General features: G+C 46.7%; 1 protein-coding gene across 1 annotated transcript in view; it reads right to left on the reverse strand.

The window, feature by feature from the left end:
- Positions 1–23744, reverse strand: part of LOC114221901 (maestro heat-like repeat-containing protein family member 7) — a 29749-nt gene extending 6005 nt beyond the window's left edge. The window contains exons 1-18 of the mRNA XM_088016655.1: positions 23657–23744; positions 21745–21809; positions 20993–21115; positions 20793–20872; positions 20255–20384; positions 19458–19544; positions 18003–18110; positions 17411–17546; positions 16579–16667; positions 14894–15043; positions 12755–12909; positions 6919–7063; positions 6251–6423; positions 4707–4844; positions 4494–4608; positions 1557–1697; positions 802–978; positions 284–442 (exon numbers count right to left, since the gene is read on the reverse strand). Coding sequence (XP_087872781.1) covers positions 284–442; positions 802–978; positions 1557–1697; positions 4494–4608; positions 4707–4844; positions 6251–6423; positions 6919–7063; positions 12755–12909; positions 14894–15043; positions 16579–16667; positions 17411–17546; positions 18003–18110; positions 19458–19544; positions 20255–20384; positions 20793–20872; positions 20993–21115; positions 21745–21809; positions 23657–23744 — 2259 coding nt within the window. The remainder of the gene's footprint in view (positions 1–283; positions 443–801; positions 979–1556; positions 1698–4493; positions 4609–4706; positions 4845–6250; positions 6424–6918; positions 7064–12754; positions 12910–14893; positions 15044–16578; positions 16668–17410; positions 17547–18002; positions 18111–19457; positions 19545–20254; positions 20385–20792; positions 20873–20992; positions 21116–21744; positions 21810–23656) is intronic.
- Between the last annotated feature and the right edge of the window lie 3558 nt (positions 23745–27302).

The following is a 27302-nucleotide window of genomic DNA, read 5'->3' on the forward strand; positions in this document are numbered from 1 at the left end:
GTGCCAGACACTAGGATTTTCCTCCTTGGAGTCTTCCCACCCAGGGCATTCCGCTGTGTGCTGGTGACCAGCTGGGGAGGGCCAGGAGGGAGAGAAAACCCTGGTGCAAGCATCTGGTCACATCTGGCCCCTCCCTGCCACTTGCCAAGGTCAGAGACAAAGCAACTCCTCCAGCATCTTCCAGTCTCGCTACAGCCCCTTCCTTAGCACTTAACACCTGTTAGCATTTACCTTCCGTGACAACCCGAGACGGAAGACCAGGCTCCAGGGCCTGGCCTCTCACCTGAGCCACGCTGATATTCACATCCTCCAGGTGGAGCACAAGGAGGACTATCAAGTTGAGGACCTGGTGCTTCAAGGGGAAGACAAGCACTGTCCTCTTGACCTTAGCCAAGAGAGCCCTGTAGGTCTCAAAGGCCATCAGGCGCAGCTGCTCAGACTCCTGGGGGAGAAGAGACAGACAGACAGACACACACACACACACACATACATGGAAGACACCTCCACCTCTGTCCACCCTGGAGGGCCGAGGGCCCCGCGCTCCCCGCTCCCAGCGCACGCTCCCACGCACACTCCTGTCCCCCCAGGGATCCGTGATCGGACAGCAGCCCCGTTCTGCCTTGTCACTGCCATCTGCTCTCGGCACATCTCACGCCTTTTACAGATGCTACCCGAGAGGACACACGGAAGCAGACCTTTAGGGGATGGCCTCACGTTTGGGCTACAGGGGCCTTTCCGGATAATTCTGCCCAACTCCCTTGGACGCCCAGAGAAGGGAAATGAGCCCGCAAAGGGCTTCACCTCCTCAAAGAAGGGCCCGAGCGTGAAGGTGAGCTGAGTAAGGAAGGAGGACGAGTGCTGCCAGCTGAGGTGCTCGGTGAGACACCTGAGTGCCGCGAGCGCCTCCATCACAACGGCGCTGTCCTGGGAATAGCAGCAGTGGAGCAGGTGGGGCTGGAGGATGTGGAGCTGTCGCACCTGCAGGAGTGACCACGGCTCAGGAGAGGAGGAGTCCAGAGAGCTACTCCTGCTACGCCAAGGGACTCGCATTTCGATTCAAGCAGATCCAAACAAGAGCCAGCCCTGCCGCGCTCTACCACTGTTCCATCCTGGGACTGGGACCGGGACTGGCCTGGTAAATGGGGGGCAGTCAGAGGGAGCTGCCCAGGAGGACCTTCTGTCCTCATGGGAAAAGGGGAGAAGGCAGAGGAGAGCCCTCCTCCCACTACACCCAGAAGTTCTCAGCTCCACTGTTTTTAGCAGCCCTGGTGATGGTGCCCATCTCTGGGACACCTGGATGGCCTGGGCTCTTGGAATTGGCTTAGCCCTTACTCTGAAGCGATCCCTGGAAGAACCTTCTCTTTTGAGCATGAATGGCACAGGTCCCTGACCCCTGTATCCAGCGAACTGGCTTCATGAGGGTTCCCTTAGTCTGATCCCAAGAATGTGGTCCACCCTGTCTATAATGACACACTGGACCTCCGGGCCTTTCAATTGCTTCCCTGGGCGACAAGATCTCTTGAGAGCATACCCTTGGCCCCCCCGGCCCATCTTACCATGTTCCTGTGCTTTGCAAAGATCCCCACCACCTGCAACAGGAGCTTCACCGTGGCGGGCTCCTCAGAGTGGAACCAGTCTGCCAGAATGCGGACAGCGGCTTCGTCCACTATGGCGGCCACACCTGGGCACCGGAGCAGCTGATAAAAAGAGACCAAGAAAACGGAAATGATGGGCAAGGAGAACAAAAATCCCCAGTGACTTTGAATCTAGGTTTCTATTTATTTATAAAGAAATGGTCTTAAGAACAGGTAAAGAGGCCAAAGCTTAGTTGAAAGGTAACTTCACACTCCATCATTCCAGGAGTCATTCATTCCTTCTGCAGGTTTTCCTCAGGCATCCTTGTTGAGGGGAGCTATAGAGGATAAAAGCAAGAAGTGCACCCAGATATTTATAGATAGCTGTGTATGATTATTTGACCGTGGAGAAAAATATGGAAGGATACATATTTGGTTGTTTGCCTCTGAAACCCTTGGGAGGAGGAAGAGGTGGTAGCTAGAACTGATACAGTAGAAGGGAGGAGGCAAAAATAGGAAAGATAAGAAAATGGCTACAATAAAATAAATAGCACACGTGATTTCATTTGTATATTTATGTAAAATTTATCTGGGTTTATATGTCATTTGAAATAAAATTGTAAAAGACAAAAGCTATTCAGATACATTTAGGCCAGAGGAACCTGCTTTTGTGTGTATGCACGCATGCACAAACGTATGTCCACGGTCGCACGTGCAATCCTACTGGCAAAAAACGTTTCCGTGGATGGAGCCTCGGTTTCCACCTGTCTTTGATCGGCAGCCCCGCAAGTTTCTCAAACTCTCTGAGCTTCAGTTTCATCCTCTAGAAAACAGAGATAGTAACGTCTTTTTCACAGAGTTACAGTGAAAATCAGAGTCACTGAGCTCCCCTGTTCCTTGAGTGCCCTGAAGAAAAGCACACGGCCCTGTCTCTTTCCAGTGTTTCTACTTGGGATCATCACAGGGGAATGGCCGAGGGTAACGAAACAAACAGGGAAGTTGTAAAGGGCTGTGAAATACTAGAAAGCTTTCCCAGATGCGGTCTCTTGTTGAAAGACTGTGCTCAGCTGTCTTAGCCGGTGCATAAAACCCCATTGGTTCTCCACTCTGGTGAACGTCTGAGAGTGAGGTTCACCCATCTCCTTACTCCGATGCAGTCCCAGACTTCTCCCCAGCCTGCCGACGCCTCCCTCCGCTCTTCTCCGCCCGAACATCCGGTAAGGGGGGTAGATGAATAATTGCCATTTACATGTCCACTTGTTTCAGTTGGGTATTACGCATTTGGGGGAGCTTCTAGAGTGGTTCTCAGTCCTAGCTGTATTTCTAGAACACCGCTTAAAACTTGGTAACTTCTAAAATAAACCGATGCCTGGACTTCATCCCAGACCAATTCAAATAGCATATGAAGGCAGGGAGTCAGGAGAGGGAGTGAAGTTGTGGTTTGGCATCAGCATATTTTAAAGCTCCCCGGAGGATTCTAATAGGCAGCCAGAGATCAGAACTGCTCTACAGAGTGACAACCATCTTGTGGTGCTCCCCTCCCCTCAACCCTCGCCGGCTTGCACCTTGTACTGTTTCTCAAACTGAGTCCGAGGACTACCTGTACTGCAACACCCACTGGAGTCTTTACAGAAAACAAAGACTTCTGGGCTTTACTCCAGAGCCACTGAATCCACGGCTCTGGGGATGGAGCCCAGGAATCTGCATTTAAACAGCTTCTTAGTGACATGAGGTCCTCTAATGCTGGACACCTACTGAGTTAAGGCACCCTCTTCTGTGCAGAGTTGTGCACCCTACACCCACATCCCCACATCCCTAGCAGGAGTTCAGCCAACATAACATACATCCTTGAATGCATGTGCCAGCACCCCCTACCAACGTGCACATACTTGCTCACGGCCGTGGGCACCTTCCCACAAGACAATGCCCCTACATCAGGACACATTGTGACACGCTAGGGTAATATCTGCTTAGATTCCAGTATTAGCACTGCATTATCTTCTGTTATGGTCAAATGTAATCCTGCTCCATTAAAAAAAAAATTAGGTGGCTTGAATTTTAAAGGGAGCCTATTGAAAGCTACAGTGAGCCAGAAATCCCAAAACCTTCCCAGACACTGCTGGTGGAAGTAAAATTTGGTACAACTTTACTGGAAAGTAATTTGGCATTAATGTAAAAAATCATAGAAGACATTCATATTTTTTGAACCAACACTTCTACTTATATTCAATATTTAATACTCTGGAATATGGGCAAAGTCTTTTGCACAGAGGCGTCCCCTACAGTGATATTTATAATAGTGTAAAATTGGAAACAAAACGTCCAATAAATTATAGAACATCTTTGTGATGAAATATTATATCACTGTTAAAATTTATGCTTGAAGATGCTTAAAGAGAGCAAGATACAGAGTATTAGAGAACGATGTCAGCTATGACACGCGTGCCCACCCCTTCCCCCCATTCAGACCAAAACCTAAAAGTGGTTTCCCCTGGGTATTGTGACTGTTAATGGTTTTATAATTACTAAAGTTCTTTTTCATATGTTTTAAATTTTCTACACCTTTTTTCTGTCAAATGGCCAAAATACATTGAGTCAATCAGTGGTACTGAGCAAAGATTCCTTTTAAAAGGCTGATGAGGTCGAGGTAGCTGAAGGAAAGAGCAATGTCTTTCCATAAGGTCGGGACAGAGTTAAGCTGCCTTAAGATTCAAGGAGGAATTACACCAGGTATATTCCAAGCCTGTGACTCCAGGCGACCTAATTGTCATTAACAGTGTCCGCCCATCCTTCTCTGAGGCAGGGAGTAAATTAGGCCATCCTTTCCTCCACCAGCCATCCCTGGAGGTGTCCCTTGGGTACAGCTGCCTTCCAGAGGAATCACCCTCACCCGACCTCCTCCCACCAAGAACCACTCACTTCAGTCATAAACACGAGGGCCGTTAAGTGATTCGTATAGTCCTGTTCTTGGAGCATCCTGATGATGAGGCTGAAGATGGGGCGGTTATGCCAACAATTCTTGATGACCATGGTCCTGCCGATGAGAGCAGAATGCTCGGGATCAGACCTGGGCCCCAGAAGAAAGCCAATGGGCTGGGAGGTCGTCTGGCCAGGGACAGGGGCAAGGCCTACCTGGCCAGCAGAGTGACACCCTCATAATGTCTTTCAGGACTGGTGAGCAGCTCCCAGGCCCCAAGTTTCTGAACATAAGACACATAGTCTCCATACCCGGTACTTAGCATCAAGGTCTTCAGGGCCTCCATGCTGGAACTGGAGAAAAGGCAGAAAGCAGACAGGAAGTCATCCCCACCATCTGTGCTCCTCTCCCTTACCTGCAGCCTGCCTGTCTACGCAAATTGTGAACCGCTGGTAGTGGGACAGCCCTTAGAGACCCAGGCTAACATTTTACAAATGAGAAACCAAGGCCAAGAGAGATGTGGGGTCCCTGAGGTGGCGAGGGAAGCCAGCAGAAGGGTAGGGAGTGGAGTCAGGTGCACTGTTTTATCCATTATACTGATTTCACTTGGGTATAGAATCTTGGCATTGGCCCAGTAAGTCAGAAATAAAGAGTCTTGTCCACAATAGCCAAACTGTGGAAAGAGCCAAGATGTCCATCGACAGATGAATGGATAAAGAAGAGTTGGTATATATACACAATGGAATATTATGCAGCCATCAAAAGGAATGAGATCTTGCCATTTGCAACGACGTGGATGGAACTGGAGGGTGTTATGCTTAGTGAAATAAGTCAATCAGAGAAAGACATGTATCATATGACCTCACTGATATGAGGAATTCTTAATCTCAGGAACAAACTGAGTGTTACTGGAGTGGTTGGGGGTGGGAGGGATGGGGTGGCTGGGTGATAGACATTGGGGAGGGTATGTGCTACGGTGAGCGCTGTGAATTGTGCAAGACTGTTGAATCACAGATCTGTACTTCTGAAACAAATAACACAACATATTTTAAGAAAAAAGAAAAAGAAGAAGATAACAGGAGAGGAAGAATGAAGGGGAGTAAGTCAGAGGGGGAGACGAACCATGAGAGATGATGGACTCTGAAAAACAAACTGAGGGTTCTAGAGGGGAGGGGGGTGGGGGATGGGTTAGCCTGGTGATGGGTATTAAAGAGGGCACGTTCTGCATGGAGCACTGGGTGTTATGAACAAACAATGAATCATGGAACACTACATCAAAACCTAATGATGTAATGTATGGTGATTAACACAACAATAAAAAATTAAAAAAAAAAGAAATAAAGAGTCTTTTCTAAAAAGTCCAGTAAAGGGCGCCTGGGTGGCTCAGTTGGTTAAGCGACTGCCTTCGGCTCAGGTCATGATCCTGCAGTCCTGGGATCGAGTCCCGCATCAGGCTCCCTGCTCAGCGGGGAGTCTGCTTCTCCCTCTGACCCTCCCCCCTCTCATGTGCTCTCTCTCTCTCTCATTCTCGCTCTGTCAAATAAATAAATAAATAAAATCTTAAAAAAAATAAAAATAAAAAGTCCAGTAAGACTTGTTGAAATGGTGTATGGGGAACACACTCCGTGCCCTACATGGGAGGTGTGAGAAGGGTGTCTGGGCCCTGGGCAGGCCAGTGGCAGGGGAATAACTAGGCTTTGCTGCTGGATGGGTCCTGGAGCACAATCACTGGGAAGCCTGGCCCAGAGACCAAAGTTACCTGACAGGGTCCACCCATTCGGCTGCATGCTGCTGATCCTGGATGTCCGTGTCCCCTTCAAGCACGAGGAAGGAGATCCGGAACAGCAGGGCCATAAACAGGGAGGAGAAGAAGGTCTGCACCTCCATCCGCCGACTTGGTTCCAGCAGGAGCTCATGGATGGCCCTGGTGGCCTGAGGGTGGGGAGGAGGGCGGGGGCATTATCATCTTTATATTCCAACTCTCAGGTTCTGTCACCATGAAATCTCTGCCCATAACCTATCACCATGATGGGCTGGCCCAGAAAAGCCCATGCTGCCAGGGCAAGTCAAAACTAAATTACTGTGAGCCAAGAAAATAAGGGGCAATTTCTAGAATGTTATCATTTTTAAATATTCTCATCATTGTGGTAGTTTTTTATTCTCTCAAAGACCTTGAGAGTTAAGGGGCTACTGGGGGTGTTTGTCTTACCTAAGTTCACGCAGGCAGAATGAGAAGTTAGTTCTTTGTCTCCCTACGAGGGAGAGAAAACCCTCCAACTACCGCAAGACTCGGCCTTTATAATGTTTGACCAAACACGGATATGTAAAAGGGAGAGGCCCCAAGAGCTCAGGACAGCGTGGGACGGGGCACCAGGGAAGCCCCACCCCCACCCCAGCACCCAGCCCCCTCCATGGGCCCCTCCATACAATCAACGGAGAGATCTCCATGCCATGGCTGGGCTCCTGGCCCTTTGATTTCTGGTGTGGAGCCAGTTTCTGCAGCAGAAATTCCATGATCACTTCATAGCCTTTGGGGAATGATGCCAGGATTTCCCAGGGCTTGTGAACCCCTCTGTAGAGGCAGAACCCCACCAACATGGTCACCCTCCATAGATTCCCCAGGGCTTCCAGGGAAAGGGACTCCAGGCTCCTTTGCCCAGTGTTCTAGCCCCTCTCTTTTTCTCCTTTCACTCCTTTAATTTTGTCATCTCCAGACCTCCCAGTCCTCTATCATCTCACACACAGCTAAATCCGAAGATGCTCACTTAGCCTGTGAGCCTGATCTGAGAAAATCTCTCCGGCCACACTTCAAAGTTGCAGATCAGTCAGAAGAGCCTCCTGTGATGTCCTATCGCCTTGTCCAAGCGCTCATTACCTACCTGGTACTTACTGGACATTAACAAGCAATCTTAATTTCCCAAAGATTAAGATTCTCTTAATTTTTTAAATTTCTTTACAAAGAAATTATTTCCTTCTGGTGCTGAGCTGGCCAAGACCGAGAAAGCACATTCCCGTCAATCACTTCCCCTGACTGGTCCTAAAAACACTGGTCAAGTACAAAAGCAACAACTTTTTGAAAATTATTTTGAAATTTTGAAAATTATTAATAGCAGGTGGATTTGGGGAAGAAAGCAACCATTTGAAAAGCAACCCTTACTGGATGAGTTTCCCAGATTTCTTTTCTCTCTTCTCTCCCAACTTTGACCTGAAGCTGGCCCCAGTGTTAAACTATGCAGCAGGAACATGAAACAAAATCTATGGGTAAAACACTCTCATTCTGACAGAGGTCTGGGAAAACAGGACCCTAGGACTTGTGGCTTTAGGAGCGTATGGGTGGAATCTTTGTTTCTTTGTTTATTTTCTCTCCCAACCCTGTCCTGAGGATGACTCCAGAAGCCTACTGTGTAGTGGAAGTAGAGGTGGCAACTGCAATTACACGGGGGACTTATGACCCAGAGGGTAAGTGTGTGGGGAAGGGAGAAACCCCCTTTTTGCTCTCTTTTCTCTCTTTACTGCCTTACACATGGACCCAGGTGTGCAATTATATTGCCACAAGCAGTAAAATTGTGAGAGAAAACCCAACTTTTACACAGAGAACTTGAAAAAGGTGTTCCTGGAAGCAGAAGGTGGAGAAATCTCAAAGAGGAGGAGAGAGAGAGAGAAGTTCCTAGTTCTGTATGTGAGCCAACACCTAAGTCCTGGGAGCACTCCTACTACACGTGCACAGGGTAGACCCAAATGACCCTTGAGAAGCACATGTGTAAGACAGACCCAAATTAGCACAGCAAAGACTTTAAAAACTTAACAGACATTGAAATTAAATTCAACAGAAGGTGAGACAAAACTTGCAGTCTGAACCATACACCAGGTTGATTGCTTAAAAAAAAAAATCAATATTCTTCAAGAGAATTTCACAAGACCAAGAGCCTCACACCATCATATTAAAAATGTCCAGACTACAACCCAAATTTACTTGACCTATGAATAACAGGATAATGTGATCAATTCCCCAGGAAAAAAAAATAATCAACAGATGCCAATCCTGAGATTACCAAGATGTTAAATTAGCAGTTGAAAACATTATTTTTCCAGATAAAGACTTTATGTAGACATTTTAAACATGCTCCATGAGGTAAAGATGAACATTATTGAGACGAATGAATAAATGTTCTCAGCGAAGGAATAAATGTTCTCAGCAAAGAAATAAAAGCTATTAAAAAAAACAACCTAATGGAAATTTTAGAATTGAAAAATAAAATACCTGAAACAAAAATTAACTGGGACCAATAGGAAATTGGAGATGATAGAGGAAAGAGTTTGTGAACTTGCAGAAATTACACAACCTGGAAAAAAAAAAGAAATTAGAAAAAAACTAACAGGGCTTCAGGGACTTGTAAGACACCATCAAAAAGTCTAACATTCATGTCATTAGAATCTCAGAGAGAAGAAAGATATTGGTGCAGAAAGTGTATCTGAACTAATGGCCTAAAACTCCCCCAAATTTGGTATAAGACATATACTAACAGACTCAAGTTCAGTAATGCTCAAACAGGATAAACTCAAAGAAAACATGTCCAGACACAACATAATCAAACTTCTGAAAACCAAGATAAAAAAATCTTGAAAGCCACCAGGAAAAAAACAGCGTATTGCATACAGGAAAAATGGTTTGAATTATTGCAGATTTCTCATCAGAGACTCTACAGTCCAGAAGAAAATGGAATGGCATATTTAAAGTGATAAGGGGAAAAAAAGCCATCAACCTAGAATTCTATATCCAGTGAAAATATTCTTTAGAATTAAGGTAAAATAAAGACACTCCCAGATGAGAAAAACTAAGGGAATTTGTCACCTGCAGACCTGTTCTGAATGGCATGCTACAGGAAATTTTTCAAGTTGAGAAATTTTATCAGAAGGAAACTTGGAACTTCAATAATGAAGAGCAACAAGAATGGTAAATATTTGGGCAAATATAACAGACCATTTTTCTCTCAAGTTTAAAAATAGGTATGATTATTGAAAGCAAAAATTATAACTTTTTTGGTGTCTTTCTTCAATGTGCTAGATGTAATACATATCACAACTATAAGATAAATTAGGGAAGGAAAAGGAACCTATATTTTGAAAGCTTCTACATTTTCTTGGAGTTCTAAAATATCAACTTTACATAGACTATGAAAATTTGGGTATGTTAACAATGCTAAGACCCACTAAAATCCTAAACCATTGGAACAAAAAACACAGGAGGCAAACAGAAAACAAATCATTAAGTGGTAGATTTAAATCCAACTATATATATATCTATATCTAGATAGATAGATAGGTACAATGGAATATCCTTTGCCATAAAAAATGAGAAAATCCTGAAGCACGTGAGTGGCTCAGTTGGTTAAGTGGCTGCCTTCGGCTCAGGTCATGATCCCGGGGTCCTGGGATTGAGCCCTGCATCAGGCTCCCCACTCAGCGGGGCGCCTGATTCTCCCTCTCCCTCTGTCTCCTGGCTTGTGCTCTCACTCTCTCTGTCAAATAAATAAATAAAATCTTAAAAAAAAAAAATCCTGTCATTTGTGACAACAGAGGGACCTTGAGGGCATTATGCTAAGTGAAATAAGTCAAAGAAAGACAAATACCGTATGATCTCACTTATATGTGGAATCTTTAAAAATGAAACAAAGCAACAAACAAACTCATAGAACAACCTTAGCAAATTTTAAAGAATAGAAATCATACAAATGGACTTAAACTAGAAGTCAACAACAGAAAGATATCTGGAAAATCATCAAGTATTTGTAAATTAAACAACACTTCTAAATAATACATGGGTCAGAGAGGAAGTCTCAGGGGAAATTAGAAAAGATTTTGAACCGAATGAAAATGAAAACACAACATTTTTAATTTTTAGATGCAGCTAAAGAATGCTTAGAGGGAAATTCACAGTATTAAAAATGTCTGTTTAAAAAGAGAAGTTCTCAAATCAGTAATCTACATATCCACCTTAAACTATAAAAAGATGAGCAAATTAAACTCAAAACAAGCCGAACAAAGGAAATAATCAAGATAAGAGCAGAAATAAATAAAATGGAAGTAGAAAAATAATAGGGGAAAAATCAATAAAAGCTGATTGTTAGAAATAATAACATTAAGAAACTGCTAGCCAGACTGACCAAGAAACAAAGACAAGACACAAATTACCAATATCAGTAATGAAAGAGGGGAAATCATTAGGGACATTCAAAGATAATGAAAGAATACTATAACCTACTCCTTGATCATAAATAAGGTAACTTAGATGAAATGAGCCAATTCCTTGAAATACAGGAACTATCAACATGCACTGAAGAGGACATAGATAATCTGAAGGGCCCTATAACTGCTGAATAAATTGAATCCATAGTTTAAAAACTTCCAACAAATAAAACTCTAGATCCAGATGTTTATATGCAACAAGCTGAACCTAGACTCAGTTCCTCACACCTAAATTAACCAAAAATGATTCATACACTTAAATATAACACTTGAAAGTATAAAACTCCTAGAAGAAAACATGGAAGAAAATCTATGACCTTAAACACAATCTATAACAGAAAAAAAAAAAGATAAATTGGACTCCATCAAATTTAAAACTTTGCCAAAGACACTTAAGGGAATGAAAACTAATCCACAAAATGAGAGAAATATTTGAAAATCATATATCTGACAAAAGACTTGTGTCCAGAATATATAAAGAACTCTCAAAACTCAATGATAAGAAAACAAACATCTCAAGAAATGAGTAAAAGATTTGGATACTTGAACAAAGAAGTTATACGGATGGCAAATAAACACATGAAATCATGCTCAACCTCATTTACTACAGTTAAATTAGGGCAATGTAAATTAAAATGATCATGAAATGTCACTACACACTTGGTAGAATGACTTTTTTTTTTTTTTTTTTAATGAAAACACCAATATGAACAAGGATGGAAGCGACCGGAAATTTCCTATGTTGCTGGTGGGAATGGAAAAGCTACATGTGAGAAATAGTCTGGCAGTTTCTTTTAAAGTTAAACATACACTTCCCATATTGCCCAGCAATGCAGTCCCTAGGAATTTATCCCAGAAAAATGAAAGTTGATGTTCACACAAAAAGCTGTACACAAATATTTACAGCAGCATTATTATAATTACCAAAAATTGGAAACCATCCAAAAGGTAAATAAAAACAACAACTGTGAGATAGCCATACAATGGACTATTCAACTATTGATACATACAACAGCCTGGATGAATCCCAAATGCCTTACGCAGGGTGAAAGAAGCCAGACTCAAAAGCATGATTTTATTTTGTATGATTTGTGCTGTATGATTCTATTTACCATACTCTGGGAAAGGCACACGACAGGGATAGAGAACTGATCAGTGGTGGCCAGGGGTTGGGTGTGGAGGAAGGAGTTGACTCCAGAAGGGTAGCACAGGGGAATTTTGGGGGGCTGATGGAAATGTTTTGTATCTTGATTATGGGGCTGAAGATTGTGACTATACATTTGAGAAAACTTATAGAACTGTATGGCAAAAAGGGTGGATTTTACTGCATGTAAATTAAATCTTTTAAGTTTAAAAAAGGAAATTATAGCATAGTAGATTCATACAATATAATATTGTATTATATAATATATCATATTAGGCAGCCATCAAAATTATGTTCATAAAAAGGTTTTAACTTAAGAAAATGCTATGATAAAATGTTAATGAAAAAATATGCAAATTGGTATGTATGAGTATGAGTTTGATAATACATTTTTTAAAACCATTTTTAAAAGGTAGACGAATTAGGGGTGCCTGGGTGGCTCTGTCGGTTGAGTGTCCGACTCTTGATTTCGGCTCAGGTCATGATCTCAGGATCATGGGATCAAGCCCCAAATTAGGTTCCACACTCAGTGGGGAGTCTGCTTGAGATTCTCTCTTTCCCTAACGTTCTGCCCCCGCCCCTACTCATGCATGCACTCTCTCTCTCTCTCTCAAATAAATTAAAAAAAAAATTAAAAAGGTAGACAAATTATAAATTATACTAGGTGATAACCGATTTAATTCTTTTTTTTTTTGCTTTTTCAAAATTTTACATGCTTTCAAATTTGCTGCAATAAGTCCATATTATTTTGACAATTACCCTGCCTCCAAATAAGTAAGGAACTTACTTGTATTGAAAATTGGGTACCTTTTAAGAATAAGCAAATTAGAAGATTGTCAGGGGCCGGTCAGTGGAATTGGTAGAGTCACCTACCTTTGTGACTGATCTTCCATCTTAAACAGGGTCAGGATAACTTCATCGGTGTAGGTCTGGGCCAGCAGGTAAAGGATCTTCTTTATGGTCCCTTGGGCTGTGGTTTCAGTGATGCTGTTCATATTGTGGCAAATGTACTGGATAATTTCTGGCACCTGAAGTGGGGGGAAGGAGGAGCAAGATTCATCTAGACACAGTGCCAGCTCATCAGGAGGCGCATAACCATGCACCCATATAAAGTATGTGGGCACACACCGATGTGAACCTGTCCGCAGCAGTCACTGCCCCACTCTGGTCAGACACTCCTGTGTGGCTGGGGGCTGTCCTGTCCCCCATATTTTAAGAGGGACAAAATGAAGAGCAGCAGGGAAGAGTGCCTCAAGTTATGCCTGGAAACCATGTCATGAGGAATGAAGCAAGTGTCTGGGGATGACTAACTTGGAGATGTGGGGCTAGGAGACATAAAGCCTATTATAGGGGAAGAGGAGGGCTCAGGTCTCACAGTTTACTAGCCGTGTGGACTCAGCAGTGTGCCTGGTGGTGAACAGCACAGGCCCTGGAGTCACACGCCTGAATCTGAACCTCACTTTCTTGCTTACCAGTTGTGTGACCTTGGGCAAATTTTTCATCCTTTCTATGCACGACTTCCTCATATAGAAAATGAAAACAACTTTAACGGCTCTGAGCTAATACATCTACATTGGTTGGAAACAGTGTCTGTCACATAGTAAGTGCTCAAGAAACTTCAGTTACTAAGGCTTTAGCCTCCTTGAGCAAATTTTCTAAATTAGCTTTTTCTTTTCCCCATTTTTTAAAAAAGGTTTTATTTATTTATTTGACAGAGCAAGAGAGTACAAACAGGGGGAACAGTAGAGGGAGAGGGAGAAGCAGGCTCTCTGCCGAGCAAGGAACCCGATGCAGGACTCAATCCCAGGACCCTGGGATCATGACCTGGGCTGATGCTTTCAGCATCAGATGCTTAACCATCTGAGCCACCCAGGCACCTCTCTTTTCCCCATTTCTAAAAAGAAAACTATTACTTCCTTGCAGACCTGTTGTAAGAATTCAATAAAATAACATGTGAACAAGGCTAGCAGAGTGTGTGGCACCTAGTTTTAGTAAAACCTGAATATTAATTGATTTCTGCATAACTCCAAAAAGCAAACTTGGGCCAGGGACTAGAAACTGTGGGGATGACGATTTCGGTTCACAATAAGGTAGAACTTTCTAATAATGAAAGTGATTCACAAATTAGAATGAGCTATGGTTTAAGGTAGCGAGCTTCCCAAAAGCGCTTTGAGGAGAATCTGGCTACTCGAGTCAGGAGTGTTCCAGAAGGGGTTACAGGCATTGAGTGGGAGGTTGCAGTGGTTGACCTCTGGGGTGGCCTTCAGCTCTAAGAGCTTATTCCCGGTCTGCTCTGAAGCATTCAGATGGCTCTCTAGGCCAGAGAGAGCGGCAAGGGTAAGACTCAGGATAATAACTGGACCTGTTGTGGAGGTGTCATGAGCAAGACAGAGGAGTAGGTTAGGCCATTGAGATGAGAGTGAATCTATCAATGCATAAGACCTTTAAAAATGGGATGTTAAGGGACAAAAATAAACCATGCTATCTTAATTTTACCGAGAACCAGTTCCACCTCTGACAAAAGAGTCTCTGTATTCCATCACTGATTCATGTCAGTGTCTCATAAATTCATATGTATATATGAAATATATGAGATAGATTGATAGATCAATAGATTGGTAGATTGAACAATAGATAGATAGACTGATCTCTGTCTTGACTGTGCATTCTCCCACCTGAATGAAGAAGGCTCCCACAGACCTAATATACTGTTTGGAAGCAGAAGGAATAACTGAGTTCTCTCATGGTCCTAGGACCCCACAGTAGTCTCCTGCTATAACTTTGACTCTATTCTTCCCTTTCTGGTAGACATGGAGGCCAACAGGTCACCCTTTTTCATGGAAAGGCCTTTCAGACAATTGCAAACAACTCATTTAACTTCTTCTCCTCTGAGTTAAAGGATTTCAACTCGTTAAACCCCAACCAGTAGGAAATCAAACAGAACAAGATCCAAAACAGTGAGGAAGCATCCTTAACTTGACCTTGAACCATTAAGTCCCTCTGAGCTGGTACCTTCCCAATTTCTGGCATAGAGTACTTCAGGATCATCTTCAGCATCTTGGAAGCAGCACAGACATCATGCCTGTTGGCATTGGTCATGGCCTCCATTGACACCATTATAACATCTGCTCTCTCTTCAGGGGTCAGGTATTTCCTGAAGAACTGAAGAAAGAAGAGCAACAGCTGTGTCTGCCATGTCAGCATCCCACTCTGGGACTGCACAAAACCTCCGGACTCCAAAGAGACCAGTCAACCTGGGTCCCGTGGAGGCAGCCCCTGGTCAGCATCTGATTATTCTATGGTGCGAGGCCAGGCTCCAGAGTGTCACCAGCTCCTAAGTTCCCAGGTAAGAACAAGGGTCCAGACAACATGGTTCAGAGAACAATGCAACAGGCATTTCTGTTTTGAATTTGGAACGTAATTAGGTGATCCCATTTGGAAATGAGTTCTGATGTGTAGTGAGTTCACAGCATTCCAGAGCAAGGAATGACTGTTGTGGTCTAAACCACGTGTGGCTCATGTCTCTGGATCCATACACCCCCGTGAAGCTCATTCACTCACACAAGAAAGAGAGTCCCAATTCTGTGCCTGGTTCTATGCCAGGAGCTGGGGAAGCCCACACACACAAGACATCCTCTGCCTTTGCCCTCAAGGAACTTACTGTCAGGGCAGGGCAGGTAAATAGGCAATCATAGTGCCATGTTAGAAATGCTAGTAAGGCACATAGTGGGGACACCGAAGCCAGACTCGCAAGATTAGACAAGGCTTCCCGGAAGAAGTACCTCTGAAGTCCATACTTTGGTGAAAATGGGGGAAAGAGTTCCAGGCAGGGACCAGACTGTGCAAAGGCCTGGAGAGAGAGGAGTTCAGTCCAGGCGCTGTGTCCCGCAAAGGACCCCGACTGGGTGGGGAAGGGGAATCTAGACAAGATGAGGTGAGGGAGTTAGGCAGGAGTCACATTGGGCCAGGCCTCACGGGCTATGTGAAGGCTTTAGTATAAGAACAATGGAGAGTCAGTGCAAAGGGGAATAATATGATGATATGTGCATTTGAGAAATAATTCTCTGATGGCAGTGCAGAAAATGGTGTGATGTAGAGCATGGTCAGAAATGGCGATCGGCAGGAGGCTGTTGCAGTAACCCGGGCAAGAGACTGATGGTGGACCGAGTCAGAATAGCCGTGGTGGGGCTGGGGCAGAGTAGATGGACTCTCATCCCATTCAGGATGAGAATGGACAGATGTGGGATTGAACTGGATGTGGAAAGTGAGGGGGAGGAAAGAGGGAAGAACGATTCTTGGATATCTGGCTGGAATGGCTGAAGTAGACTAACCACTGGGGACACCATTGCTAAGACCAAAGGTACGCCTTTGCTGAATGAATAGAATTAAAGCTAGGCCAGAAATAAAGGTACAGGAGCACAATCTGTGGGTGGGGGAGAGGGTCGACTGTGTCCCTATTTTACAAACTCTCTCAATGACCCTCCAACTTCAGTCAACTCAAGTGAAGCTAGGGGAGTGGGCCTTATCCCTCCAGCATGCTGTCCATGAGACCTTGAACTTTGGGGACAGTTCCCTGGGTGGGGGAGTATTCCTCTGTGGCCCCAGCCAGGCCCTCTGTAATCGCTACTCAGCCATCTTTCTCCCCTGCGGATGCTCCCCATCTGGGCACTCCACACACGGTGGAGAGCAAGGGTTACCATTGTGAGACTCTGTATGTTGGCAAACCATCCTCCCCGGAAATGCTTCTGCAAGTCCTTCAGAATGGCCTCTGTCTTCTGTTTCATACCTTCGATCCAAAAACAACAATTAAGGAGCAGGGCCTTAACAGGGAGAAAGGAACACACCCTCCCTCACTTCCCCTCCAAACCTCAGAGATGAACAGGGTTCAACAGGTGGAGTAATGTTTGCCCAGCAGAATGGGGAGAGCTCCCTAGTGCCAGGCTGATGCGTGGAGGGAGACTGTAGTTGGGGAGGTGGTCTGGCCCCTGCTGTTCCTGTACCCGTGCCACTGTGTGGACTGTCCCCACCCCTCACCCCTACAGCTGAGCAAAACAGGAAGTACATTTTATTGGATCATAAAAAGCTGAGGTTTCTGAAACACCCTTTAGGGCATACTTGCAAATTCCTCTAGCACCTCTGTAAGCATGAGTGGCTGTCTGTATCTTTGTTTCTTCTGGGGCAGAGAAGGTCTAGATCAAAGATTCGCAAGTTTGTTCCCTGAGAAAGGATGCTCATTTTCTCAGTCATACACCCAGCAGGAGCGATGGGGTCTCATAGGTGGCTGCGAACCTAGCTCCCCCTTTATTCCAAGGATCTTCTAGAATCTTTTAAAACAGGGTGTTGCATCAGCAATGGGCTTGGAGTTCATTTAGATAAAGCCTGTTTACTCCAGTGCTCCTGCAGGAGAGAACTGCCCCCCGGTGTGCCTGACACAAGGTAGGCATTCAGGGACCTGTGCTGGTTTGATCCTGTCACTCAGCAGGTCCCCACAGCTATAGCCATGTAACGCCCCAGGCTCGTATCACTTACTTCTATGAAGCACAAGGATTTTGAACAAGTAATGCAATGCCTCCGAGGCCCCTGTGCTGATCTCATAGTTGGCGTTCATGCAGAACAGGCCTAAGATGCCGATTAGCTTCCCACTCATGGAGAACTCCATCATGTGCTGCCAGGAAGAGGAAACTGTTACCTCCCCACCATGACCATCGTCCCCCTCCAGCCTCCCCTTGCTTCCCACATCAGTAAGTTATGTGCTTGTGTGTGGCCCCTCACCCCACCAACTCCACTCCACTCTGTCCTGGAGTGGGGAAAACTTTCCAAATGCCACCCAGGGACATGGCGCAGCCAGACACCTCAAATATGTTAACCAGTGGAAAGCTGTGGGCCCAACCCAGCTCTCCAGGCCAAGGTCTCCCACCAAGATGTGTCTGGACAATTAGAGTTTACTAGCTAAGGGCAATATCCCATAGAAGCAGAAAAGGCACTCATGCTAAATAAACAGGTAAACAAATAAATAAGGTGCTCTGGTGAAGCCCTGCAGAGCCTCAGGCTCAGTCAGGTGCCCCACGTTCAGAGAGGCAAGGCCCATGGGTCAGCCTTTCCCCCGACCCCAGGCACTCACCGACAGCTCAGGGAAATTGCAAATAAACCTCAGCATCTGGGCAATGGTGCCCAAGGCCCGGGTCTGTTCGTGCACTTTCTCTGACAGTATTAACCAAGGCAAGATGATCTGAAAAGGCAGCATAGAGAAACCACCAGTGCCATCTATGGGAGCACTGCCCTCATCCCTCCTTGCTTCGAATCTACCTCCCCAATGGCCAGAAAGACAAACAAGTGCTTCCTTTGGCAGCTCATATGCCAAAAAGAAAAACAGATCATCTATTGTCAGGGGTTGGGGTGGGCAGAGGCGTTGACTTACAGAGTCATGGGGGGGATTTGGGGGGATGGTAGAACTGCTCTGTAGCTTCATTGTAGTTGTGTAGATATGACTGCGTTTGTCAAAACTCGCAAAACTACCCACTGGGAAGGGGGCATTATACTGTATGTAAACCATGCCTTAATAAAAATATGAAAAAAAACTAAACCAAAGGCAAAAAAAAAAAAAAAAGAGAGAGAGAGAGAGAGAGAGGAGCCCTTGGAAAAACTAAATAGACCTTAAATATTTTTTTTAAATTAACCATCTTTCTGATCCCACTGTGCAAAGTCAAATATGAAATAAATGAGGTATTATGCAATCATATAGTTTTTGTAGGAAAAATTATGTCTAAGATAGCCACACATGATTTTTTTTGCTTCAGAATTACCTCAAAGTAGCAAATATAATCTAAATCTTGTTGCATATAGAAAATCTTATTTTTATCATTTTAATTTCATTTATCAAGATAAATCGATAGATGAAACTTTGGAAACGATTTCAAGTGGTGACTTGGGGAGCACCATTTACCTTTGGATAATGAGGACCCCAATAGTGGATTTCCTGAGGACCCCACCCTGACGGAGAACCAAAGCTCTGCATCTTTGTTCCCCATAAATTCAAATTATATTAGTGCATTTACTAGTCCACTTACAGGGAAAGTACCCACAAAGCGCAGAAATGCTTCTCAACAAATGTACCAGAAATGATACCTTCCAAAAAAAACCATGTCACTAATCCCAATAGGAATATGTTTCCTCTCTAGATACGGCCCTCATCAAAGATTTTTTTTAAGATATCCAGGTGATCCTGTCTCCGTATTGGTAGTCAAATATAATGTTTTATCCAAAACTGTATTATCCTCATTAATTACCATCTTGTTGATGAAAGTTGGTTTCAAGTGACTCGGCTATTTCCCCAACTCAAATTCACCCCAAAGATATGACAATGTATCATAACTAAGAATATTTGAAAGGCTCTAAAGATAGAGAGAGAGCAATACAGGAAGTGGTCTCCCAGTCACCGTGATGCTCGCTGAGGTTTGAGAACTGATGGCCTCTGGCTTGAAAGACCTCCAGACTATCTTAATACTCCTTGTCTTTCCTCCCCAAAAACCAGATTTAATATAGGGCCCCAGTCTGACTGCTTTCTACAGCCACTTACCTCCAGGAAGTTCTGCAGTATGGGCATGTTGGGGTCCATATCCTCCATTACAAGAGCTTGTAACATGTCATCTAAGGCTTGGATTGTCTGACAATTGAGGAAGCGTGGAGTGTAGGAGGCCCGACAGCCACCGGACCAGCCTGGCTCCCTGGGGCACTCCCCCACGTCCCTCAGACCCCTCCTCAGGAGGAAGGAAAGTGGGGGCCAGTCCAGCTCTGCCGCCACACACTGATCTTCCCAAGTGCTGACCTTTCTTGACATCACTGAAGACTGGACCAGGGCCAGCCCAAATTGTAGGCCAAATAGTAAAATGTAGGCATTGGGTCATTCTCCCCAACAAGTACAGTCCCCGGGAGATTCTCACCATTAGGGATTCATTCTGTTCTTATAAGGAAAGTTCTATTTTTAAAACTGAAAATTCTTGAGATTTGGCAGTCTACTGGTCAGTTATTCCATAAAATCTATGGGTTTTTTCATCATATTGTCTCTTAAGACTGAGTTTGCCATGGACCTAGAGAAATGAGAGCCTTTGTGAGAGAGGACATCGGCAGTGTGGGAACATGAGCCACTCCCTAGGGAGACAGGTGAGGATGAGGCAGAGGAGTTACTCCTGGGCAGCATGAGGACCATGGGGCTCTGAGCTCCTGAAGGAGGGGTCAGAGAGGAGGGGAGGAGGGGAGGAGGGGAGGAGGGGAGGAGGGGAGGAGGGCCCAGGAGCTAGGAGGACAGAGGAAGCCTCTCTGAAGACAAAAGGTCTCCCGTGGAGACCTCCACCGGGAGGTGATGGTGGCGATTACCTGGAGGTAGAGACTAGCACTCTCTTTTCGGTCTAGACTGGGCATGATGAGTGGCAGAGAGAATGTGCTAGAGATGCAGGCATTTACCAGGTCCAGTTTCTGGGATAAGTAGAATGGTGGATTCACCTGGCTGGGGGGAGAGGGGAAGAACGACAAGAGAGCTTCGGAGGGTATTAGTGACAGGCTGGGTGAGGCTTCTAAGACCCTATGATAGAACCTGCTCTGCTACCTTTTCTGAGGCACAGGAAACAGTGTGGACCTGAGCCCCCAAACACTTTTCAATGGTTTCCTTGCCAGGGAAGGAGCTTCCTGGCTTCTTGGGAAGGCTTTCCTACACTGGATGTCCTAATAGGCTTCTAATAATGACATTTGAGGTACCTTCACCACCCCTGGATGCTGGTAGATGAGGTGGCAATCATGGGGCCCTGCCACCCACAGCCCAAAATTCAAGTCCCCAAACTTTGCCCTTCCTCCCAGCCCAAATGTTCTCAGCATCAGAGACCCGGGGGCTCAGAGGAGGAAACAGCAAGGAAGGAACCTCAGGGCCACGATGCAGAGCATGGCTTGCTGACGCACATTGCTGACCAAGACCTCAGTGGATTCTTCAAGGATTAATAACTAGAAGGGCCAGGAAGAAAATTCAGAATTTCCCTCAGAGATGCCAACTCTTGGCTCTGGGACTTGGTCATCCCCATCCCTGGTTGATCAACTTCCAGAAGAGGTTGGGGTCTTTCTCACCTCAATTTTCTTGGCCAGAATGGTTTTAGGAAAGTAATCATTCATATTGCCATTTGCCTGGGAGTGAACAGCGCTGCTCAAGGTGTCCACAGCCCTTAGGAACTTCAGTTTGTCTGACTGGGACTAGGAAAGAACACAGAAACTGCCCGCCTATGAGCCAGGCCTCAGCCCTTAGCTCTTCCTACAGGCCGGACCTGCAGCCTGCACTCCAGACCCTGCCCCTCCTTGTCAGCCCAGACCTCAGAGCAGCCAGGATGGATGGCTCGCTTGATTTCCTCATCAGTTCCCCCATCTCCTAGACTGACACTCGTCAATGTCCTGGCCCCCTCAGAGCCCTCTGGGGACAGTGAGCTAGGGGTCCGTAAGGAAGATTCTTTGCACAGATCCTGTCTGCTGACTTGACCTAAGACTGTCCAGGTCAGAAGGCAAAAATGAGCTGAATTTCGGGGTGCCTAGGTGGCTCAGTCAGTCAAGTGTCTGATTCTTGATTTCAGCTTAGATGTCAGGGTTGTGAGATTGAGCCCTGTGTGGGGCTCCGTGCTGGACGTGGAGCCTGCTTAAGATTCTCTCTCTTCCTCTTCCTCTGCCCTTCCCCACCTTCTTTCTCTCTCTCAAAAAAAAAAAAAAAAAAAAGCTGAATTTCAGGTAACTCCCAAGCCAGGGCTAGTATTCAAAACCCAAGGAAGCATGAGCCCTCATGCCTTTTCTCTTTTCCTCCTCAGCTCTCAAAACAGTTCAGAGAATTTCCTTACCGCTTGTCCTTGTTCTAGAAATTCCAAAATGAACTCACAGGCATCTCTTTCTGACTGACGCAATCCTGCAAAGGGATGTGGTTGGGAGGAGTTTGGTTGATTATCTCAGATGGAATAAGAAAGCAAGGCCATTCTACTCCCTACCCTCTGCCAAGAAGGCTCAGAAACCATCAGAGCCTGGGTGGGTGTTCCAGCTCCAAGAACCAGCTTCTCCAGGCCTATGACCTAGTGTGGCCCTCTGAAGCCTAAGTGGAGAGGCAATCACAGGGGGACTCAGGTACAAGTTCTTCTGTATCACGAATGGCCAGGAATGGAAGGACAATTGTAAAGAGAGAGAACTTTAAGTCACCCCCGGTGGCCACACATTATTGGACCTGCCCTAGACAGGCTTTAAAAATCCTGAATGTGAATGAACTTGAAACCTCAAATCGGCCTTGGAAGCTTCCTTGTCAACGGGGCTGGTAGACCCCCCCTGGGAAAGCCTCCCTGAGTAAGGACCCAGGTGTAGACACAGAAGTTGGGGAGTAATGCTGAGAACAGAGCCTGTCCACTCCAAGGGGTGTCAGGAGGGGATCAATCAAGAGGTTGGAGATGGTAGCAATGCTAGGGCCAGAAGTAACAGAAGCAACCAGCCCTGAGTTCAGGCCACTTCATGTAGTCCAACCAGCAGAGTACTCTGGCGGTGGGGCTTGAAGCCATGGTACAGCAATTAAATATCCATTTGCCTGAGTTGAAAGCTCAAGCTCTTCTATTTTATTGGCCCTGTGAGCTTCAGCAAAGTAAACTCTCTCAACTTTTGCTTCCCCATCTGTACAATGGCGGAGATGATAGTATCTATTATTGTAATAATTCAATGAATGAATGCATGTCAGGAGCAATCTTGAGCAGATCAAATGTCCCCCAGCTTCCAGTTCTGTCATCTTAACATGGGGATGATAATCACAGTATATATTATTATGAGGTTTGAATTCATTCATTCATGCAGAAAATTAGGATAATCCCTGGCACATAGCAGGAGATCAATTAATTCATTCTTAGGCATACATTTATTGAGCACCTTCTATGTAAAAGGCACCCTTCTAAGCCGAGCTTAAGGACGTAGAGCTTACATACAAGTGGTTTCTTCACAGAAACTACTGTTATTATTATTCTAAAGGTATTCTTTTTGCATTTGTTCATATAGGTTTGTATATATACACAGGAAGTCAGAGAAAATCTCATTAATTAAATCTGAGTAGACTTCAAGGGCCACTCCTTCAACTGAGGACCAAACCATACAGATATCTAGGGTAAGAGCATTCTAGGCCAAAGGAACAGCAAATGCAAAGGAACAGCGAATGCAAAGGCCCAGAGGCAGGATCATGCCAGCATGGTCATGGAACAACAAGGAGTGTGTGCCTGGAGCGGGAGGAGCAGGGAGAATGGCAGGAGACAAAAGCAGAGCAGTATTGGGATGGGTCAGGAGGGCTTTGCAAGGCCCATGGCAAAGACTGCTGTAAGGACTCGGGCTTTTCCTCTGAATGGAATGGGGGCTCTGGGTAGGCTTTGAGTAAAAGAGTGGCATGGTCTGATTTTTGTTTAACAAGATCACTCTGGCTGTTCAGTTGAGAATAGATAGGTGTGGAAATGGAACGTGGCAGGGGCCTGGGAGTTGGCTTCCCTGCACAGCTGTGAGCTGGGTGAGCTTTAATTCAAAGCCCCAGTGTCTTCTTCCCTGCCCAGCTCCAGGCTTCTCATGGAGGCAGGTCTGCAAATGGACAAGTACGCAGAGCCTAGAGCCATGAAGGGAGCAGCCAGAAGTGGGCCGACTCGCATCCATGAGGTGACATCTCAAGCCAGGGCTGGGCAATCACCATCACCTCTGAGACTGCAATGAATTGAAACACAGCCCGGTCCAGGGCCAACTGCTCACCCATTAAGTTAGGACTCCAGGAGACTTGGCCAGTTGATTGCGAAAAAGTTACTCTGTTTGGTTTTTGCTTGTTAGGATGTGGATTCATCTGTAGACTTGGGGCAGCAGCCTGCGGCTTGTGAGGACAGTAGGCAGGGCACGTGTCAGATGTTCTTTCCTAGGGAGGCAGCTTCTCCACCAAGGGGTGAAGCTGAAGGAGGCAGGCCATTTATGAGAAAAGGAATTGGCTCAGCGATGCCAGTGCCTGGCCCCACCATCAGCTTCCCTTTCCCTCCCCATGGGAAGTTAGGGGGCCCTCAGAAGGGCCCTGATTCACCCTGACTTGCCTATGAGTCTTCCATTCAGGGCCCTCCCTGCATGGGCAAATTTCAGACTCAGAGGTGGTCTCCCAGAGGCCTCATTACCACTGTCGAAAATACCGAATCAGGCATCAGCAGTGTCCCTCCCTCTGCCTCTGGGCTGAATTGCCTCTGGGAATCTTGTTGCTAAAATCCTGAAGTTCCCTTGTACCAGAGGCTTCTGTCCCCATTCTCCAATTCCTAATCCCATTCTGCCCTGCGGTAGGGGAGCTAGGATCCCCTAAATGTCTGCCCTCCAAGACACTGCCCAGGGACACCTGCTTGTGGGCCAGGAGACCACGGCCCGGCACCTTGGGTCCCCAAACTTGTGCGTCCCATTGCTGGCTGTTCTTAGAAGAGCCTCCACACACGGCCCTGCCCCCGCTTTCTTTTGTCCCCCCATGTGTTATAGCTGGTCTCCGCCAGTCCTGTTGCTGGGGAGCTTCCTGCTCCGACAGGTGGTCCCCTCGGCACCCCCAGCACTCAGTCAGCTTCCCTGGGCCTAAAGCATCAAGCTGTTTACAATGCAGGATCAAGCACCCCGTTATCAGCAGTTCAGCTAAGTTGAAGATGCTTAGGTCCATGATCCGGGTGCTCTGTTCTCCAGAGACCCCTGGAGTCACCTTCCCTCCACCCACCCAGCTTCACCTGGAATGGAGCACCCCCATCAGGCCTAAGAAAGCCAACCCCCTGAAGCCCACAGACTCCCACCGTCCCCAGAGCTCAGCACCTAGGGCAAGCCTGGGGTCACCCCTACCCACGGCCATCGGCCCTTTGTCTGCTCTGGAGGGGGAAGGCAGGCAGTGACCACTTTACCTGACACACCAGGCACCTCAGATCCAGGGCTCGCGCTTCTCCTGGGCACTGTGGCTCCAGGGGGCGCTGTGCTCCCGGGTCTTGTAGCGGCCCCTGCAGGGCTGGGGAGGAGGTGGTCCAAGCTGGAGCTCCTCCCCCCCCCACCCCCGACCTCCACCCCGTGGTCCCTGGGTAGGAGGAGGGGCCGTGGGCAATCCTGCCCAGATATGGGGGAGGAGACCTTGCGGAGAATGCCTCCTCCTCACCACCCCAAGGAAACTCCCCAATTGTCCAGCTTTGGAGAAGAGGCTGCTTCTTGTGGGAAGCTCCACTCTGGGCAGTCAAGAGCTCCTAGAACAGCTTTAGGGAGCAGGAGACACACATATCACTAACCACGGCCCAGCCTAGCTCAGAGGAAGACTTCAGGCCTCCTGAAGCTGCCACAAAGTCCCCTGCCGTGGAGAAAGTGACTCCCAGGGCCCATCTCCTCAAGCCCTGGCGACCTACGGAGCTTCGGCAGGGATTGTTCCTCATTCCATCCCGTCAGGGAGGCCAAGGACCCGAGAGCCTCCCTCTACCACCCCAGCCATCCCACCGCTCCCCAGGGACCTGGCCAGACCAGCTGGAGAGCAGGCAACTCTGCCATCCCAGGCAGGCATCTGGGGCAAAACCTCTGCTCAGGCAACTTGGCACAAAAGAACCCTTCATCATCAGCTCGACCAATCACAAAGAACAGACTTTATTGACATATTTGGCACTAAAACCCACACAGTTCCGGCCTCACAGCCAAGTACCGGGCGTCATACAGAACCAATAAGTTAACATAAAGGACGCTCACGTGTGTGTGTGGGGGCGGGTGCTTGGATGTCTCCTGGCTCAGCCTAGGGAGCTCTGGGTTCCCTGGAGGACACGGGGAAGGGAGATGGCTGTACACCAGTGAAATGGGCTTTGAGACAAAATGAAAGAGAACAGAATCCAAAGTAGGACATTCGAACATAATGGGGCCAGCACCCACCCAAAAAGTGGGGGAGCTGCAGGATGTGATCTGAGTGCAGTCAAAGAAATGCAGGTGCTTGCCCTCAAGCTCTCCTCTCCTCCCCCAGATTGTTCTGACAGGCCACCTAAGTTCCTCCCTCGGCAACCTCGTGCAGTTGGCCACACTGCCTTCTGTCCAGTGGGGAGAACTGTGTTTTTTTGCGATCAGGCATCCAAGTTATTGGAGGTGCAAGCTGTTATTGATAATTTCTGTCCAAGTCCGGGGCACTCAGAGGGTAAAGGGTTCTGCATGGGCAGAATCAGAACTCAGCTCTCCCTCACGCCACCTCGCCTCCACTCTGTGCTTTCTCCTTGGAGCAGGAGATCGGAGGGCAAAAAGGCCCGAGGATGAGAACCCAGGGACCACGGGATAGTCTTGGCACATGCAGTTTCCAGGCCTGCTCAAGTCTTAGCACATGGGACAATTAATGAATGCCCTTAAGAGTGAGCATTCCCCATATTTGTAAAGATAAGGACTTGTCCACTCTCAGGGAAATCCAGTCTTAGAGCAGAAGCACAGCTGGGTGAGGAATAGCAGGGGCAGTGACCCCCCCACCCCCTCCTATGAGAATATGCCACAAACATGGTGCCTTTCCAAAAATATCCAGAAGGCATTGCTTTTTAGAACTATAATGAAAAGTGATAGAAGGAAGGGTGGGCTTTCAAGGCTTCACAATCCCAGAGAAGGTAATCAAAGTATGAGCTGCCCTCCCCCAAACACCACAGGCCAGCCCCCAGCCTGGGCCGCCTAATGCTACAATCTGGCAAAGCCTCAAATTCAAGGCTCAGAGGTCTGAGTAGATGTGGGAGCCCACAGGGCACACAGAACATATGGTGAGTGACTGGGGCCCCTATGGCGGGGGGGCTTATGGGGTGAGGAAAAGAGCAGGGTCCATCCAGGAAGACAATACTCCCCCAGGACGTATGCTCTTTAGCCTACCACTTCATGTGTGCATCACAGAGCACATTATCAAGGGGGAAGAAGATTCTCCCCCTGCCCAGACACCCCTACTGTGCCCAGAGAGCTGGGAAATTGGGGGGCGGGGGGGGCACACTAGTATTCCTCCAGCTGCAGTAAGACAGGAGCTGTTCTGTGGGGACATTCTCTGAGCCAGAGGGTAGAGTCTGTGAGGAATCCCGATATGGCCCCCTCTGCCTCCCGCATCCCCTGCCGCTGTCAGTCAGACAGGCAAGGCCTCAAGTCCAATAGACCAAGCTGTGGGGAATAAAGCATCATCATATTATAGGGATCCTGAGGACAAACCACAAATACAAATCCTAAGGCCCGGTTTCCGAAAAAAAAAAAATAAAAATAAAAAATAAAAGGCTCAGCCCCGGCTCATCGACCTGCGATGGGGGTAAAGGAGCTGAAGAAGGCATTCAAGGGTGGGAGGGCTTGACTCCAGCCCTGCTGTGGAACAGTCTTTAATGGGAGCCGGGCCGAGGCACGTGGGGCACGCAGTGACACCTGGCCTTGG

Source organism: Eumetopias jubatus, unplaced genomic scaffold (assembly GCF_037043125.1).
Source record: "Eumetopias jubatus isolate StellerSeaLion01/CBP00866 unplaced genomic scaffold, mEumJub1_p1.0 scaffold_12, whole genome shotgun sequence".
Lineage (NCBI taxonomy): Eukaryota > Metazoa > Chordata > Mammalia > Carnivora > Otariidae > Eumetopias > Eumetopias jubatus.